At 42.2% G+C, this 17,165-nt stretch overlaps 1 protein-coding gene across 1 annotated transcript in view; it reads right to left on the reverse strand.

Moving 5' to 3' along the window:
- Nucleotides 1-17,165, reverse strand: part of efnb3b (ephrin-B3b) — a 116,095-nt gene that overhangs the window by 14,940 nt on the left and 83,990 nt on the right. The window contains exon 3 of the mRNA XM_015946264.3: nucleotides 363-455. Within this exon, the coding sequence (XP_015801750.1) occupies nucleotides 363-455 (93 nt within the window). The remainder of the gene's footprint in view (nucleotides 1-362; nucleotides 456-17,165) is intronic.

Genomic DNA, 17,165 nt, shown 5'->3' on the forward strand with positions numbered 1-17,165 from the left:
AATTATTAGAAAAAATATATAATTGTAATGCAAAATTAACCGAAACATGAAGGTTTATAAAACTGCGTTTGTCTGCTCGGCTTAACTTGTAAAATTGAAGCAATTTTTTCAAGATGGCAGAAATCCACTTTGTTCTAGCTGTTAGCTCATCAATCTAACCAAAGCTAATCTATTTTTCCAAACTGAGGCCTTTCAAAGAACCATCTATTAAATTGTTTAATAAATGGTAAATTAACTAATATTTAATAATTTTAACAAACAAAAGGAATCAAAAAGACCTGAACAGCCACCTTAAGGAAAAAAGGCCAAGAAATGCTGCTCTAGAGGTGAAAAGAGATGAAAGGGAGGGTGCAAGGACCTACTTTGTCCCACTTTCAGAACCACCTTCATGCCTTTCGTAGCACACACTCCTCCTTTCATGCTGTCCAGACCTTGACGTGTCCCATCTGACGTAGCTGGAGAGACAAAATAAACAGAACATTGCACAATTTAATCACGAGATCCACACAAACAAAACCAGCATATTTTACCTAAAATCCCACCGGTCCCTCTCTTGTTCTCTCTCCATAACCGCAGCAAACACCGGATTTTGTTCATACGGTCGGCCCTTCCAGATAGTCGGCGAATGACATTTGCAGAGGAAGCGGTTTAAAACTCCACCAGAAGCTCCGAAATGTCAAACTGCAAGGCAGCAGCACTTTAATAAGTCCTCATTTAGCAGCCTGCTGGAATTCATTAACACCCCCTCTGTGCAGTATGGACTCACCCACTTCCAATCAACAGCAATTGCTGCCCGGGCTGGAGGAATACTAGGGGTGGGGTAGGGGTGGGGGGGTGAAGCAGAGACTGACTGATAGAAAAAATTGTAATCCAATCAAGAGCGTAGAAGAAATAAAATGGAGCCCCTGAGACACAAATCACTGAGTGATTTGAGGAAAAAACACTGGACTTGATTTATTAGAATAAGACTCTGATGGATGAGTGAACGCAGCAATTGGTAACACCCCATTACTGTCACTGCTTCGGCTTTTATTAGGAGAATTAAAAAGATATTTTTTTAGAAGGGGCTTACTGCTGTTTTTAAGCTGCAGAATGATCTTTTTATGCTGTAAAAAATGGAAGAATAGTTAAATGATAAAGAGGAAATGTCAGATTTCGGATTTAGATGTCAGACGTTTGGTGTGAGGCGGCTATGAAGCTTTTTAAGGGTCAAAAACTCATTTGTGAGGTTAAAATTAAGACACGTTTTGTTCTCCAGAAGGTCACGGTGGCTAATCAAGATGTCAGTTATTAAAAAGGAGGGTTCTTCCAGACAGAAATGTTGGAAAACACTTCCAGGGCCTTTTCTTTGTTATCTAATGATGACACATTTATCAGTTTATTGTATCTATCTTTACTTTCCAAGGAGCCAGACTGATTCTTTTTTAAAGTGGTCTTACTCAGACTAAAATGTCCACATATAGATGGATGGATTGATGGATTAATGCATGGAAGCATGGTTGGATGAGGGATGGATAGAGCCATGGATGGGCAGTTGGATGCATGGGTAAATGGATGGATGGATGGATGGATGGATGGATGCGTGGACGTATCGATGGATGATGGATGGAATCAATGGTGGATGGATGAATGGACAAATGGATGACAGATGAATAAATAGTGGATGAATGAATGAATGGATGGATGGATGGATGGATGGATGGATGAACACATGGTAGATTAATGGATGACAGGTGGATGGATGGATGGATGGATGGATGGATGACTGAATGGTGGATGGAAGAATGGTAGATGGATGGATGGATGGATGGATGGATGGGTGGATGGATGGATGGATGGGTGGATGGATGGATGGATGGATGGATGGATGGATGGATGGATGGATGGATGGATGGATGGATGGGTGGATGGATGGATGGATGGATGGATGGAAGAACGGTAGATGGAAGGATGGATGAATGAACACATGGTAGATTAATGGATGACAGGTGGATGGATGGACTGATGGATGGATGGATGGATGAATGAATGAATGAATGAATGAATGAATGAATGAATGAATGAATGGATGGATGGATGGATGAATGAACACATGGTAGATTAATGGATGACAGGTGGGTGGATGGATGGATGGATGGATGGATGGAAGAACGGTAGATGGGTGGATGGATGGATGGATGGATGGATGGATGAATGAACACATGGTAGATTAATGGATGACAGGTGGATGGATGGACTGATGGATGAATGAATGGTGGATGGATGGATGGATGGATGGATGGATGGATGGATGAATGAATGAATGAATGAATGAATGGGTGGATGGATGGATGGATGGATGGATGGATGAATGAACACATGGTAGATTAATGGATGACAGGTGGATGGATGGATGACTGAATGGTGGATGGAAGAACGGTAGATGGATGGATGGATGAATGAACACATGGTAGATTAATAGATGACAGGTGGATGGATGGACTGATGGATGAATGAATGATGGATGTCTTTCATATTTTCCTTTTAATTGCTTCATAATTATGTATATACAGTATCAAATCAGTTTTATTAGATTTTTCTAATTGAGTTCATTTGAGGAGACTGAGGACCACATTAGGCCCCGCCCCGTATGAAATCCTGCTGATGTAACAGAATAAAGACGTGATCTCGTCCCTGAAGTGTCCTCGCCAGTGTTGATAGTCTAAATGATGTAGGACTGTGCGTTGACATTCTCACCAACACTAAAGATCAGTGGGCAGCAGAGAGGAAGCAACATTCAGGATGGGAGGGGGGACAAGAAAGACAGAAATATGAGGACACGGAGATGGAGACGGGAGAAAGAGAGAGAAAAGTGAGAAGTGAAGAGAAGAGGGGTGCTTATATTGATAATCACACCTCCTGCAGCTGGTCTCAATCCCTCACAGAAATATTCATACGGCGTCTGGCTGTGGTTTCAATCAGCAGCCCAAACAGCAGCTTAGGAGGAATAACCCTCTCTAACTGTTTTTAAAGTCGGAGTTAAAGGAAGGACTGATGTGAAGCTGCAGTTAAAGTCCTGGAACTCCTTTTCCTCTCACCGCCACGCTGCGTCTTTATGTTCTCTGTTCTATATAAATAAGTCTGTCAGAAGCCCAAGCAGAGAGAGCGAGCAAGAGGGAGAAATGGCGAATGGAGGGAGAGAAAGGTGTGAAAAGAGGCAGCTCTACTTCTAACACCTCTCTTTCTGTGTCTCTCCATCTTTACAGGATGAAGAGTGTGAAAGCAAGAGAAGGAGAGAAGCAGGCGGAGGTCAAAGCAAACTGCAGTCTGGTGGGAAATAAGAAAAAAAATCACAATCCTGGGAAGACAGCTTAAATAAATACACGTCTGACAGAAGTTTGCACGTTTCTAATGTTATTCACTTTGTTTTGCAAAATAATTAAAAATTTGAGGGTTTTTTTTTCAGTTTTTTACTGTCGGAGACCTGAGAAATCTCTCTTTCACTCCGAGGACAGCTTCATTCATTCTAATGAAGTTCAAATGAATACAAGAACTAACAGAGAGCTGTTCTTTCATCAGCGCTGTCACTGGAAATTAGACATTTTTCAAGGAGCTTGTCCTGTTTTTGTTGTAACGACACGCTCTGAAGATTAATCAGAAAAATGTTTCTTTTAATCATCCAAAGATGTTAATTCCTGGTGTTTATTAGGTTCTTGTTGATGCATTTATTGTCCAGCAATGTGATTTATTTGTGAGCAACTACTAAAAAAAAGAGAAGACCCAGTCATTCAGTCATCATTCTAAAGACAGACTGCTTTTGCAGTCAGGATGGGACAAAGGAGAAACAAAAGTATACACTTATCTGGTGATTGATTATTATTCCTAGACACAAAATGGTGGGTGATTATGTTATCTTGCTTGTTTGCCCTATTTGGTGACATGATCCACTACATTTTCTGAACAGAACTTACTACAACTCATTAAACTAACACCAAATGAGTCTCCCCGCTTCTCCCTCCTACTGGTTGAAAGTGGAATTACAACTGCCGTAAACAAACTTGCAACAGGCCACTATAGCTAATGCTAACAACGAGCTAACGCTAGAACGAGCCAGCTGATACTAAATAGGACAAAATGTGAAAAGATCAACACAAAACATAATTAATTACAAGTGCAAAGCAACAAAGCTAGCTCACTATCAGTTTGGGATTTCGTAGCCTCAGTTAGCCACGCCGATGTTCACTCTGGTTTTAGCTTGTTGCTTCGCCATATTGCTCTCTTTCTTTTATTTCCAGGCTCCGCTAAGATGCCATCAAAAATGCAAACTTGTTCTTTTTCTTCTTCTGCATTTTTTTGACTGTCAGCGAACTGAAAAAGCTAACTGCTAGCCTTTATATTAGCTATCGGCAGAGTAAACAGCTACTAGCCATAAAGCAGGTATGAGCTCTTCATAGGGCACCTGTTTATCCAACAAAACTGCTAGTTGTGGTTTTTGGTCAGCAGAGGACTGCAGAGTACTGTCAAGTTGGTAAAGTGTTAACCTTCTGAATCACTGAAAACACTTTGAAAGCAATATCTTAAAGTGTTAAAACCTCTTTAGTGATGCTTTAACTATTTCAATCAACCCAAATTCAGGATGGTCACTATAGCTACTCAATCCTAGCAAACATAAATAGTTCTAACTTAGTCAATTTTAAAGATATTAAACTCAAATTTGGTATTCTAGTAGCTAACAATCATCCCCATCATGAATGCCAAGCTTAACTCGGTGAGCAACAGCTGTGCTTATTAACATTGGAAATCAACTTTGTATTAACTTCATCCATCTCTTAGCAGAAAATCTCATCACCACTTAATGGATTTTACTAAAATTCGTCATTAAATCTTTGAAAATCTATACAATTCTATATGTCTGCTCCAAGTAATAAACCTTAACGAGCACATCCATGATTCAAAGTCAGTCGATTTTACAAATATTGAGCAAAAATTTGGTAGCATATTGGAAAAAGAGTCACTCTGGATGTTGACGTTGCACATTGTGTATCTAATTATTATAATTTTCAATATTTTATTTTACCTTGATAATCTTGAATATGTGCATTCCTTTCAGGAGTGATGGACCATCAAATTGTACGTATTTCTCCCTATAGTTTGCTAAAATGTTAGAAAATCACATTTTTAAAAATATTTTTCAAATAAAGTTTAAGTAGGCTATGCTAGGCTGCACCTTTTCTGAAGATCTGAAATTAAACATTTCTGCAGGCTAGCTTGCAGGTGAGCCCAGCTGTCTACTAACAATTTAAGGATATGGGAGACCCTTTGAAAGACAGGATTGTTCATGTTTAGGGGAAAACAGATTGGGGATTGGATTCAAAGGTGCATGGAAAGTTCTTTAGAGAGGAAACCTGAAAGCAACAGGCAGCAACGGACCAAATCATCTCTAAACATCGAAACATCAAAGACTGATACGCCTCTGGTTTCAAGATGGTTGGTTTCTTTCTTCAAATATCTTGCACTAATTTTAAAAGAAAAATTTTTACATTTAACATGAGAAAACTTCTCAGATGAGACGCAAAGCGTCCTCAGGGATGTCCGGCTGTCTCATTTCAAACACTATTTCGAAATGTCCAATGAAAACTGAAACAAGAATCATTAGAGAAGCTTAAACCGAAGACGGGGTGAAAGCGAGAAACACCAGAAGAGCTGATTTCTGGGAGTAATAACCGCTGACACATGAAGGAGGACAACAAGGTGACGGGAGACGAGGGAGGTGAGGAAGAAGAGGGAGAAGAAAAGACGAGGTTGAGCAGGGAAGTGAGGCATGGAGCCTGATTGCCTGTGACAAGCTGTTGGTGATATGATGGGGACAGGAAGACCGTGTGAGTCCACGGAGAGGCGGGGACGGAGAAAAGTAAAAAAAAGAAAGTGAAGAGAAGAGTTTAAATGATAGAGAGCAGTGAAGTGAAAGACTTTAATGTGTCCATTATGGAGGAGTGGAGCAGTAATGGATGCAAAGAAGAGGGGGAGACAAAAGGGCCAAATTGGACGTGATTTTTGTAAACGCAAGCTTTTACTTCAAACATCCTGATCACAAATATCACTCAGGTAGTTCCTGCTAGAGCTGTGTCACGACAAATCCTCTTAAAGCCATCACAGGTGACACGACTCCTCGTTTTCACAGGAACAAAGCGAACACAAAGATCCCAGACGCTTTGCTGTTGGATCTGGAGTGAGCGCTCCTCCCGATCTGAGCACAAATGCTTCACATTCTCCTGCACTCGAGGGGAGTGTGTGTGTGTGTGTGTGTGTGTGGAGGGGGGGGGGGGGGTGTTAAAGATATCACCAAATCAAGGCAGGAATAATCACCGAACATCTGTGAAATCCTGATGAGAGACAGAGATGATGGAGCGGCTGCTTGGAGTCTTCCCCACCTTTAGTTGGGGAGGACAGGAAGAGAAACGATGAAGTGGGGAGGAGTGCGTGGAGAAATCTGGGATTAGATCAGAGGAGAAAGGAGGAAGAATACAGCGAAGAGGAGATAGGGAGGGAGGGGAGGGATGAGTAATTGAGACAATGATCAGCAGTGATGGGGGAGATGAGAGGCAGCGGAGGACGGAGGAGAGAAGGGCGTCGCTCTGCCACCCCCATTCCACAGGAAGACGGGAGGGAGAGGCGGAGAAAGTGGCAAAACTTTATTAATGAAATAATCCTGCAGTCAGAGTTGATCAGCGGCGTGGCGCCACAGCCGGGGTGCAGCTGGGCGTTTGTGTTGTTACTACCAAGGTCAGTTTAGGCCAAACTTCCTTCTCTCCTCCATGATCTCACTGACTTGTGTAGAAACAAGACTCACGTTTTTCCCTCCACTCACGGATGTAGGCTCCTGATCAGGATCGTCACTGACGCGTCGTTGCAGACGGACATATAAAGTTGTAATGTTTGAATTAAGACAAACATTTGGCGGGACTGGCTGTTTTTCTGCAAGGGTCCATTTGTGGCTGTGCAGATGTTGAGTGACAACCAGAGAAGAAAAGAATAAAAACATCCTCTCTGTGTGTATCTGCTGATGTTATCATTTCCACCACGTCCGTCTGGCTCAGAAATCATGACAAGGGCTCTTTTATTGCTTAATGTCACACGTTTGTGGCTGAAATGGGATTTTGCCGGGGGACATGTTCATACATGTTTTAGACAGCGTGACGTGCTGTTCAGAAAAAGTGAATATGACAGCAAAATTCTCTTTGGAAGTAAAAATTTCATTATTTTCCCAAAGGCAAATATGATTATTTTAAGTGTGTATCTCTTCCTGGTTCTGGTTAACCATCTAGACAAGCTCATTCTAGTCCCCGTTTCTGTCACGATCTGCCCCTGCCCGCCTGACTGTGTTCCTCTCCTGCCATGATTATCCTTATTGTTCTCACCTGTCCCTCGTTTACCTGCCCATGTTTCCCTAATTAGCCCTCTGTATTTATACCACCTGTTTTGCCCCTGTCTTTGTCAGATCATTGTTGTTGTTTGTTGGTGTTCCTGTTCCTCCCATCCTGCCATTAAACCATTTTTACTTTTACTGAAGCCTGCATTTTTACCTCCTGCTCAGCTCATCCACACATGGTCCGCCGTCTCCACCTCCTACACCGTGACAGAAGTCTTCGAGTCCCTGTCCAGTCTCGTTCCTGTCCAGTCAAGTCCTCGAGTCCCCGTCTCCTGTCAAGTCTTCGAGTCCCCGTCTCCTGTCAAGTCTTCCAGTTGCCGTCTCCTGTGTTGTGTAGCCTTGTGGGCGTCTGGTATCCGCCCTTAAGGGGGGGGGGGGGGGGGGGGGGGGGTACTGTCACGATCTGCCCCTGCCCGCCTGACTGTGTTCCTCTCTTGCCATGATTACCCTTATTGTTCTCACCTGTCCCTCGTTTGCCTGCCCATGTTTCCCTAATTACCCCTCTGTATTTATACCACCTGTTTGCCCCTGTCCTTTGTCAGTTCATTCTTGTTGTTTGTTGGTGTTCCTGTTCCTCCCATCCTGCCATTAAACCATTTTTACTTTTACTGAAGCCTGCATTTTTACCTCCTGCTCAGCTCATCCACACATGGTCCGCCGTCTCCACCTCCTACACCGTGACAGAAGTCTTCGAGTCCCTGTCCAGTCTCGTTCCTGTCCAGTCAAGTCCTCAAGTCCCCATCTCCTGTCAAGTCTTCGAGTCCCTGTCCAGTCTCGTTCCTGTCCAGTCTCGTTCCTGTCATGTCAAGTCTTCGAGTCCCCGCCCAGTCCCTGTCCAGTCTTGTTCCTGTCATGTCAAGTCTTCGAGTCCCCGTCTCCTGTCAAGTCTTCCAGTTGCCGTCTCCTGTGTTGTGTAGCCTTGTGGGCGTCTGGTATCCGCCCTTAAGGAGGGGGGGGGGGGGCGGGGGTTGGGGGTACTGTCACGATCTGCCCCTGCCCGCCTGACTGTGTTCCTCTCTTGCCATGATTACCCTTATTGTTCTCACCTGTCCCTCGTTTGCCTGCCCATGTTTCCCTAATTAGCCCTCTGTATTTAAACCACCTGTTTTGCCCCTGTCTTTGTCAGATCATTGTTGTTGTTTGTTGGTGTTCCTGTTCCTGTTCATCCTATCCTGTCATTAAACCATTTTTACTTTTACTGAAGCCTGCATTTTTACCTCCTGCTCAGCTCATCCACACATGGTCCGCCGTCTCAACCTCCTACACCGTGACAGTTTCTTACTGAAGCATGCATTAAACGCATCAGGAAAACTATATTAGTAAACTAAACAAACCCAAAATATATAAAGATTTTTTATTGAAAATGTTAATCATGATTACATTATCACCTTATTGTGGGTATTATTACTGTGAGAGAAGTAATTGGAACGACAGGAAGTACCAGCTTTCTTTTGAAAATTTCTTAAAAGTCTGTTGTCAGACAGATCCCTTTCATGGAAACAAAACTTGAGAGCAGCACTGTCTGACTTACCAGTGAGATAACGTACGTATGCACTTGTTCATAGCGGGATGCCAGTCATATCAGAAATGGAATGCGGTATGTGAGGGAATGTATCTTGTCAGAATTGGAATACTGTACTAAAATAAAGTGTAGCTTATAAGAATTGGAACACTGTATGCGAGTAAACTGTGTTTTGTCAGAAATGGATCACTATAAGAGGAAAATGTTGCTTGTCAGAAATTGAATACTGTTGCAGAGTAAGGTATAGCTTGTCAGAATTGGAACACTGCTGCAGTGGAAAGTGTTGCTTGTCAGAATTGGTACACTTCACGTGAGGAAAAGAGTTTGTCAAAAATGGAACACTATCAGAGGAAAATGTTGCTTGTCAGAAATAGAATATTGTAGCAGAGAAAAGTGTATCTTGTCAGAATTGGAACTCTGTATGTCAGCAAACTGTATTTTGTCAGAACTGGAACACTATTAGAGGAAAGTGTAGCTTGTCAGAATTGGAACACTACCAGAGAAACATACCATGAAGTTTGTGTGCTGTAAACACAGAAGGGTTAACGCCTGAAAGGCAAACCCAGGACTAACAATACCTAAAAGTAAGAATGATGCCCGAGAACGTGATTTGATTGTTTTTTAAATTTAAAAGACAGTGGCTTAATAGAGTTAATATTCTCCAAATGAATGAACAAAAACACAATAAAACGTCAGATTTAAAGTGAAGGCAGTGTGCTCCTTTCTACATCCACAGGAGAAATCAAACCCCTTATTGTGCCAAGTCTAATTTTAGATTTGCTTATTATAAAAGAAAATTGGATCCCATCCACATTGTTTTAAAATAGCAGTTAACACATTTACGTATTTATTGTTCTTTTGTAATCAGAGGACCTGAGCTGGAGCGCTTTACACAACAGCATAATTGCTGTTTGCATGGCCAAACTAGCTACTCAAATTCCACACAAGCTTTTGACCAAAGAGGTTTTTATTTTTTTTCTGATGGCAGCGAGATTAAAGGCAGCAAAAATGGACAGATTACACAACAAACAGAATAAATAAAGAGGCCAGAACTGCTGTGATGCATCGAGTTTCACGGACAGAGTGGTGGAGTGAAAGCTGTGTCATGGGTGTGTACGGTCAGCAAATGCAATAAAAATCTATTTTTCTTTTGTTGCTCGGGGCTCAATGTTGCATGCTGAGGCTAGTTTAAGCGTGTTTATGTTAATGTGCTGACAAGTGCTCCCATCTGTGCACATCAACATAAAACCGATACAGTCTTGTCTTTAAAACTGGCTCCAAGTGGTTAGCATTCGTACCACCAGTTCCTAAACAGTGAGACAGCTACATTCGCCACTGGGGTGGGCTGCGAAGCTAGCGCGTGCAGAAGGGTCTTGGGGTGGGATTTACTGATTCATTCCTTTTGAAGCGTGTAACCCTTCATCTCCAAAGGCTCTAAGAGCTCCATGTGTGTCATCTAGATGATGAAGAGCATAAAAACGGATCCCCTCTCCCTTGAAGCGGTGCTGAAGGATTCAGTCTCTCTCCCAGCTTCTCTATGTGTCCCCTTCTCCCACAATCCCCCCATGAGGAAAAAAAATGTCTGGATCTGGCCACTGAAGTTTCCTGTAACTAAAAACGTCTTCGTAAATCTCCTATGACACTTTTATAACCTGGCTATGACGCACTAACGAAGCTATCACAAGCCATTACCCCGCCACTGTGGCAGAGGCATTAAGTTGTGTACTGAAACAGAACAGGCATTATTTTAGCTATCCCCCTTTAAAACAACACACACGCTATTTTTATTTCCACTTGCATTCCACCTTCAAACACACCATTCCGTCCAGCATGGCGTAAAGTTTCTCAACTTGTTTTTCTGCAAACTTTTCTGTCCTGTTGTTGCAGACAAAGGGCCCACTGTTGAGTGTGTTGTGGTAACACTTGATCCAGGGATGGGACCGCCCACAAACAGGGACACGCACAAACAAAGGAGTCTGCATGATCGGCGCCTCTGTTTTGTGGTGACGCGATGGTATGCAAGTTGGTCTGGAAGCAGGAAAAGTGTGACGTGTTTATGGTTTTCAGATGAGTACTAGTAGAAATCTGAATTGCAGATTGGTTTACTAGCATCTAAGTAAACCAATATAGCATCTAATGTTTTTAGTTACTATGGTAACACATAGTTAAAAATATGGCCATTGCGGGACTTGTTGTAATTAGTTATATTTAGTTATTTTGTGCCACACTATACAATGTACATTATATGTGATTGGACAGTGTGTGTGTGTGTGTGTGCGCGTGCGTGCGTGCGTGTGTGTGTGTGTGTGTGTGTGTGTGTGTATGTGTGTATGTGTGTGTGTGTGTGTGTGTGTGTGTGTGTGTGTGTGTGTGTGTTTGGAATTGGAAAATGTGTGATGTGGGCTTTGATTTTACTACTGAGAAAATTTGAATTGCTAAAATATTGGTTTGGTAACACTCAAGCGCCCTAATATAATATTCAGACAAAAAATTAGTTACTATGGTTACAAATAGTAAAACTATGAAATGGCTCATTCGTCTGTCTCAGCGGAATACTCTAATTTTATTCAATATTTTGACACATAGCGGTACAAAAAATCCAAAGTATGGTTTATGATAAAGTATGATAAACGATACAAACCCTGCATAATTAGTCCCTCTGTTTTGTAGTGAAACGATGGTATGTGACTAGATTTTGAAAGCAGAAACAGTGTGATATGAGCACAGCTTTCAGATTGTCACTGATAAAAATTTGAATTGCAGAACTGCTGGCTCGGTAACACTCGAGCACCCTAATGTAGCAGCAAGAGATTTTATGGTCACAGCACAAAATATCCATTTCTAAGGGTGGTAATAAGGAGAAAAAAACTAATTAAGTGTAATTATGTATGACTAGAGTACTCGGCTTTTACCGTTTTACTGCTCCGTGGCCTAGTGGTAGAGTGTCCACACTGGGACAGGGTTCAAATCCTGGTCGGGTTGTTCCAAAGACATTAAAAATGGGACACAATGCCTTCCTGCTTGACACGCAGCATTAAGGGGTTGGATTGGGGGTTAAACCACCACATAGTTCCCAAGTGTGGCTGTGTCCGCAGCTCATTGCTCCCCCAGGGGATGAGTCAAATGCAGAGATCAAATTCCACACACTGGTATGACAACTAGTGGGATTTTAACTTTAAATATTGTGATATACAATCCACGATATACACGATAATCATGGTAATTACGGTATACTCGATAATCATGATATACACGATATTCACAATAATCATGATACGTACGATATCACGATACATACGACAGTCACGATGTATAGGATTTACACACCAAAGGAGTCTGTTTGCATGGCACCTGTATGTGAGCTGGATTTGAAGCAGAAAAGCAGGGCTTTGCTAGCCTGGCAAGCCAGACTAAATAAATGTATTATTTAGTCTGGCCACGCTCCATTGACGGCTCTCGGTTGTGGGGCGGGTTCTACCGTTGTCTTTCAAATGATCTCTGCATTCCACTGGACAGTGAATGTGACATACTCTTGTTTCACTCTGTTGCATCATCACACCCACCAGGCATATAGAGTGCCCTGATTGGCCACAAAGCGGATAAAGCTCTGTGATTTGTTCACTAAGCAGATAGAGCACTATGATTGGCCCACCATTATGGACCAATCACAGCTCTTTATGCGTTTGAAACCCCTCTAGAGAGTTGTGATTGGCTAGCCAGAGTCCTGGTAGGAGCTGCGGAGGTTCCAATGGAGCGTGCCTAGACCAAACTTTGCAAAGCAAGAATTTGGTCTGGTTCACCAGGCTAGGGCTTTGGCGTAAGTACTATAGAAGTTTGAACTGTAGAAATGTTACGTGATACACAGTATTTGTTATGCTCAGTTATGAGTTATTATAACGTGTCTTTGCTGCTTTCAAACCTCCTTGCGACCTTCTACACATGACCAGTGGCCAGCAGGGGAAGGAGCCAGGCCAAGTCAACGTTTTGAGCCAAGTCATGGTCACAGGCTAAACTTCACATGATCCGTCACATGCCCACCAAAGAAACAGACTCACACAAATTCACTGAAAAATTGCACGCAAGTCCCCAATTTTCACACATGCCCCCTGAGAGGAGACACCATTTCCTCGACCCGTGGGCATCAGCTCTAACATGAAACCGACACGCATGTACACATGCTCATACAACCCACAGGGGAGGGGGTAAATAAGCTCAGTGTCTTTGCTTGCATGCGGTTGATCTTTTCTTCTGTGCTCGATGACATTTTAATTCTCAGCAGTTATTCTCTTTCCATCCATCCTGTTCTATTACAATCACCCACCCACTGTCCACCTAAAACCCCCACCCCACCGCTCCCTCCCTCTGCGTCTCCGTCTTTTGATTTCCTGTGAGCCAGAAGTGTAGGCAACTCAGAATCACATCGTATTAACCTCCAGCAACCAAAAGCAAGCCCCCTCACATAAATACACCGGGCCATGCTTCCCCGCCTTTACCACACCCTCCCTGCTGCTCGTCTCAGACTTCCACAACGAAGGACAGGAGTGAGGAAAGCACCTGATTGTCACACCTGGCCAACACTTACATGAACACATGGCGCTGTCAGTGGAGGCCTGATGGCTTGTGTTGTTTTCAAACTAACGTTTTTGCAAGGAAGGATATTTAACTGCTAAAAAGCTGTCACACTAGAGTTAGCCTTTGTCTAAGTCCGTACCTATAATCATTTGTCAGCAATGCATCTGTCACGGCTGTAATCCAGTAGGGAATTATGTGTGGGTTAATAGTTTCGTGTGGACCAGAGGTCAGATATGTTTACAAATGTCATTGTGTATTTATTTATTTATTTATTTTCACGTAGGCCTAATCCTCTGTCTCTGTAATCTAGTGTAAAGCCCAGCAGGCTGATGATGGTGGATGACTTAAGCCTCACAACACAGTATTCATAACCCCTACATGCATAAATATCTTTAAATCTGTTTATAGCTCCAGTAAGAGACACATGCATGTACACACACACACACACACACACATAGACGCAGACGAAGGACGCATAAAGAAGGTCATCAGCAGGCGTGCAGCACACACGCTGATTTACTTTCACTTATTCTGGAGTTAATGAAATGACAAGAAAACAAATCATGGACTCATAAATGTAATAAGTCTCACTGTCCGTTTTGGGAATTTAATCCACGCCTGCTTAATGTGACTGCCAGAGCTAAGACGTGCATAATAGAGCAAAAGAAAGAACGGCAGGGACAAAGGCAAGAGGGGAAGGAGAGAAAAAAAAGAAGCTAATGCTAAAGAAAAGAGGGAGAGAAGCCATGAAAGGGAGGCCTGGTGGCTGGCTGGATAAGTCTTGTGTAACATCAGTAAAGTGCTAGCCATGTGGGACAGTCACGACCAATGTCCCTTACAACTGGGTCAGGGCTCCGTCCCGGGGCAGCGAGGGCGTTCTCTGTACTTTGGTGCTCATTTGTGTCTTTCTGGGTGTGTGTATGTGTGTGTGTGTGTGTGTGTGTGTGTGTGTGTGTGTGTGTGTGTGTGTGTGTGTGTGTGTGTGTGTGTGTGTGTGTGTGTGTGTGTGTGTGTGTGTGTGTGTGTGTGTGTGTGTTTGTGTGTGTGTGTGTGGCTGTCTAATAATTTCCAAAAACCTACTAGAAGTTACCATCCCTGCAATTCTTGTCAAGTGTGCTTCTTTGTGGACCTCCATGCATACTGAATGAACACTTCAATGACTGCTTATCAATATTTAATGAATACTTATCAGTGAATCCCAGAGTGACTTCTACAGCAGTGATTTTTAGGGCCTTTTCAAAAAGGCATGGGAGTCAGATGTGGCCTGACATACACCGATGCCGCCGGGGCAGAAGAGGACTAGGCTGAGCTGGCAGAACAGGCCTCACGGATGAGTTCATGGTCTCGTTTGAACGTCTGGATGGGATTTTCTCCAGCGCTGGCGGAGGTGATGCAGCAGTCACCCAGAATGTGAACTAACACTCGAAGCAATCACATGGAATCTATCATGTATGTGCACGTCTGTCTATACGTATCCTCGTCTGCCGGTGTCTGCTGGGCCGGCGCATGTTCGTCTTCATGCGAGTAACATTCCCTCCATTATATCAGGCACAACATTGGAGGCCCGGAGAAATGGGTCAGCACCAGTCTCGTTGCTCCTTCTTACTGTCTCTTCTGTTCTTTGCTCATGTTATTTTATTTTCACAGCATCTCTTATTCCCAAGTGGCTCCCAGAATAAAAATGAAACACCTCTGGTTGTCTGTGGCTTTCTGGATATGGGTTAGACAAGCAAGGTTTGGCACTTTCCCTTCCTCTGTTTGAGTTTACCAATATGGTTAAAGTTAAAATGTGTAGATTTTACCATTAATCTCTAGAAATAGCCATCGAAATGTTGTTGAAAATGATTTAAATGATGCCCAGTTGTTGAAAATATGGGCAGCTTTGTAACATATAACCATAAAAATTGGGTCTAACCCTTTGAGCCCGAGCATCCCCTAATAGGGGGACAAACAAGTGTAGCAGCAAAAGGCCTAGGGCCCAATATATATATATATATATATATATATATATATATATATATATATATATATATATATTAGGGCTGGGACTTGATTAAAAAATTTAATCTAATTAATTAGAGGCTTTGTAATTAATTAATCTAAATTAATCGCATTTTAATCGTTCAGGAAAATGTGCTCTCAAAGCAAAACTTTTAGTTAAAATGATGAGACAGAGAATCAAACATTAGACATGTTTATTACTGTAAACTAAAGCTTTTAATAAAAAAAATGCATTTTAATTAATCAAATGTTGCTGTGTGATATGAAACAAAACCCAAATCAACTAAAATTTATAATTACAAATAGAAAACACCTGCAAAGGGTTCCTGAGCCTTTAAATGGTCTCTCTGTCTAGTTGAATGACTGAAATAAATTTGACTTTGCACCAGATCCTAATTTTTCCAGTTTCACTTGTTTGTATAATTGTGAGTTTTTATTAGCATTTCTACTCATAATGTAGTAAAAACACACATATAAATAATAATCCTTCAAAATGACAGTAGAACAGGCACAAATATGATCTAGGACTTAAATGTACTCACTTTTAACACCAGAGCAGGCGTGGCATATTCTGAGAATGATCAGGAACACTAACTGGTTCCAGTTGGATGACTGGAGGTTGATAAAAGATCATGGCGAGGAAATAATGATCTGACGAACAGGTGAGCGGACCTTCCTTACATGGGAAGTCCTGATGTCACGTTAAGAAGGGGATGCTGCAGACCCGCAGATTCACGCCTGCAGCAGCGAATCTGGTGTGATCTCCAGCCTGATCACAACTTCCTCGCTGCCCCTGATGCACTTAAGCATCCGCCCCTTAGCTCATGACAGCTTCAACACACCTCGCTGCTTAATGATAGTAATGCATGTGATGTTTAGACAGTGACTCGTCTCAGAAACGTATAACTCCCCGACAGAATTGTTTAGAAAATCATCAGAAAAGTTTCAGAGTGTTTCTGTTTTAACTTAAACTTCTGTTTTCAACTTTAAGACACGTTGTTACAGAGTAGTGAGAACACGGAGCGTTCTCCCAGAGGCAGCCAGGTGCCTCTCGTTTGACTACTTTCATAAACTACTGTTAGGACACAGAATTATTCTGTTTGGAGCTTTCAGCGCTGCACAGATGTTACGTAAATGTTAAAAATATAGCTTACCGCAACTTTTGTAGTTTCCGGTGCCACCGGGCAGCAGAGACAATCTCTGAAAAATGTCCGCGACACGGACTCCGTTGTTGTCTGGAAGTTTTTTTTTCCAAGTTAAGAAAAGAGTCGGTGTTGTATAAATCCTGCATCAGTCCAAGCAAGGCAACTTCTTTCTGTTTTTATTCCGTTTTAGTAGCCATGAGCACTGTGCATTGTTGTGTGCATCAGTGATATTCAGTCTACGAGGAAATCGTGCAATGACAAAGGTTCCGCCGTGCTTGAAATGCAAGCTGCGATTAATTTTTAAGCGTTAATTTTTTTAACGCTTTATTTTTTTCTAATTAATTAATCGTAATTAACGCGTTAAAGTCCCGGCCCTAATGTGTGTGTGTATATATATATATATATATATATATATATATATATATATATATATATATATATATATATAATGAGAAATATAACATTCTGATGAAAACATGTAAGGAATTGGAAAGTGGGAATTCAGTGGATCCCGGGA

This window comes from Nothobranchius furzeri, chromosome 2 (assembly GCF_043380555.1).
Source record: "Nothobranchius furzeri strain GRZ-AD chromosome 2, NfurGRZ-RIMD1, whole genome shotgun sequence".
In the NCBI taxonomy this organism is placed as follows: Eukaryota; Metazoa; Chordata; class Actinopteri; order Cyprinodontiformes; family Nothobranchiidae; genus Nothobranchius; species Nothobranchius furzeri.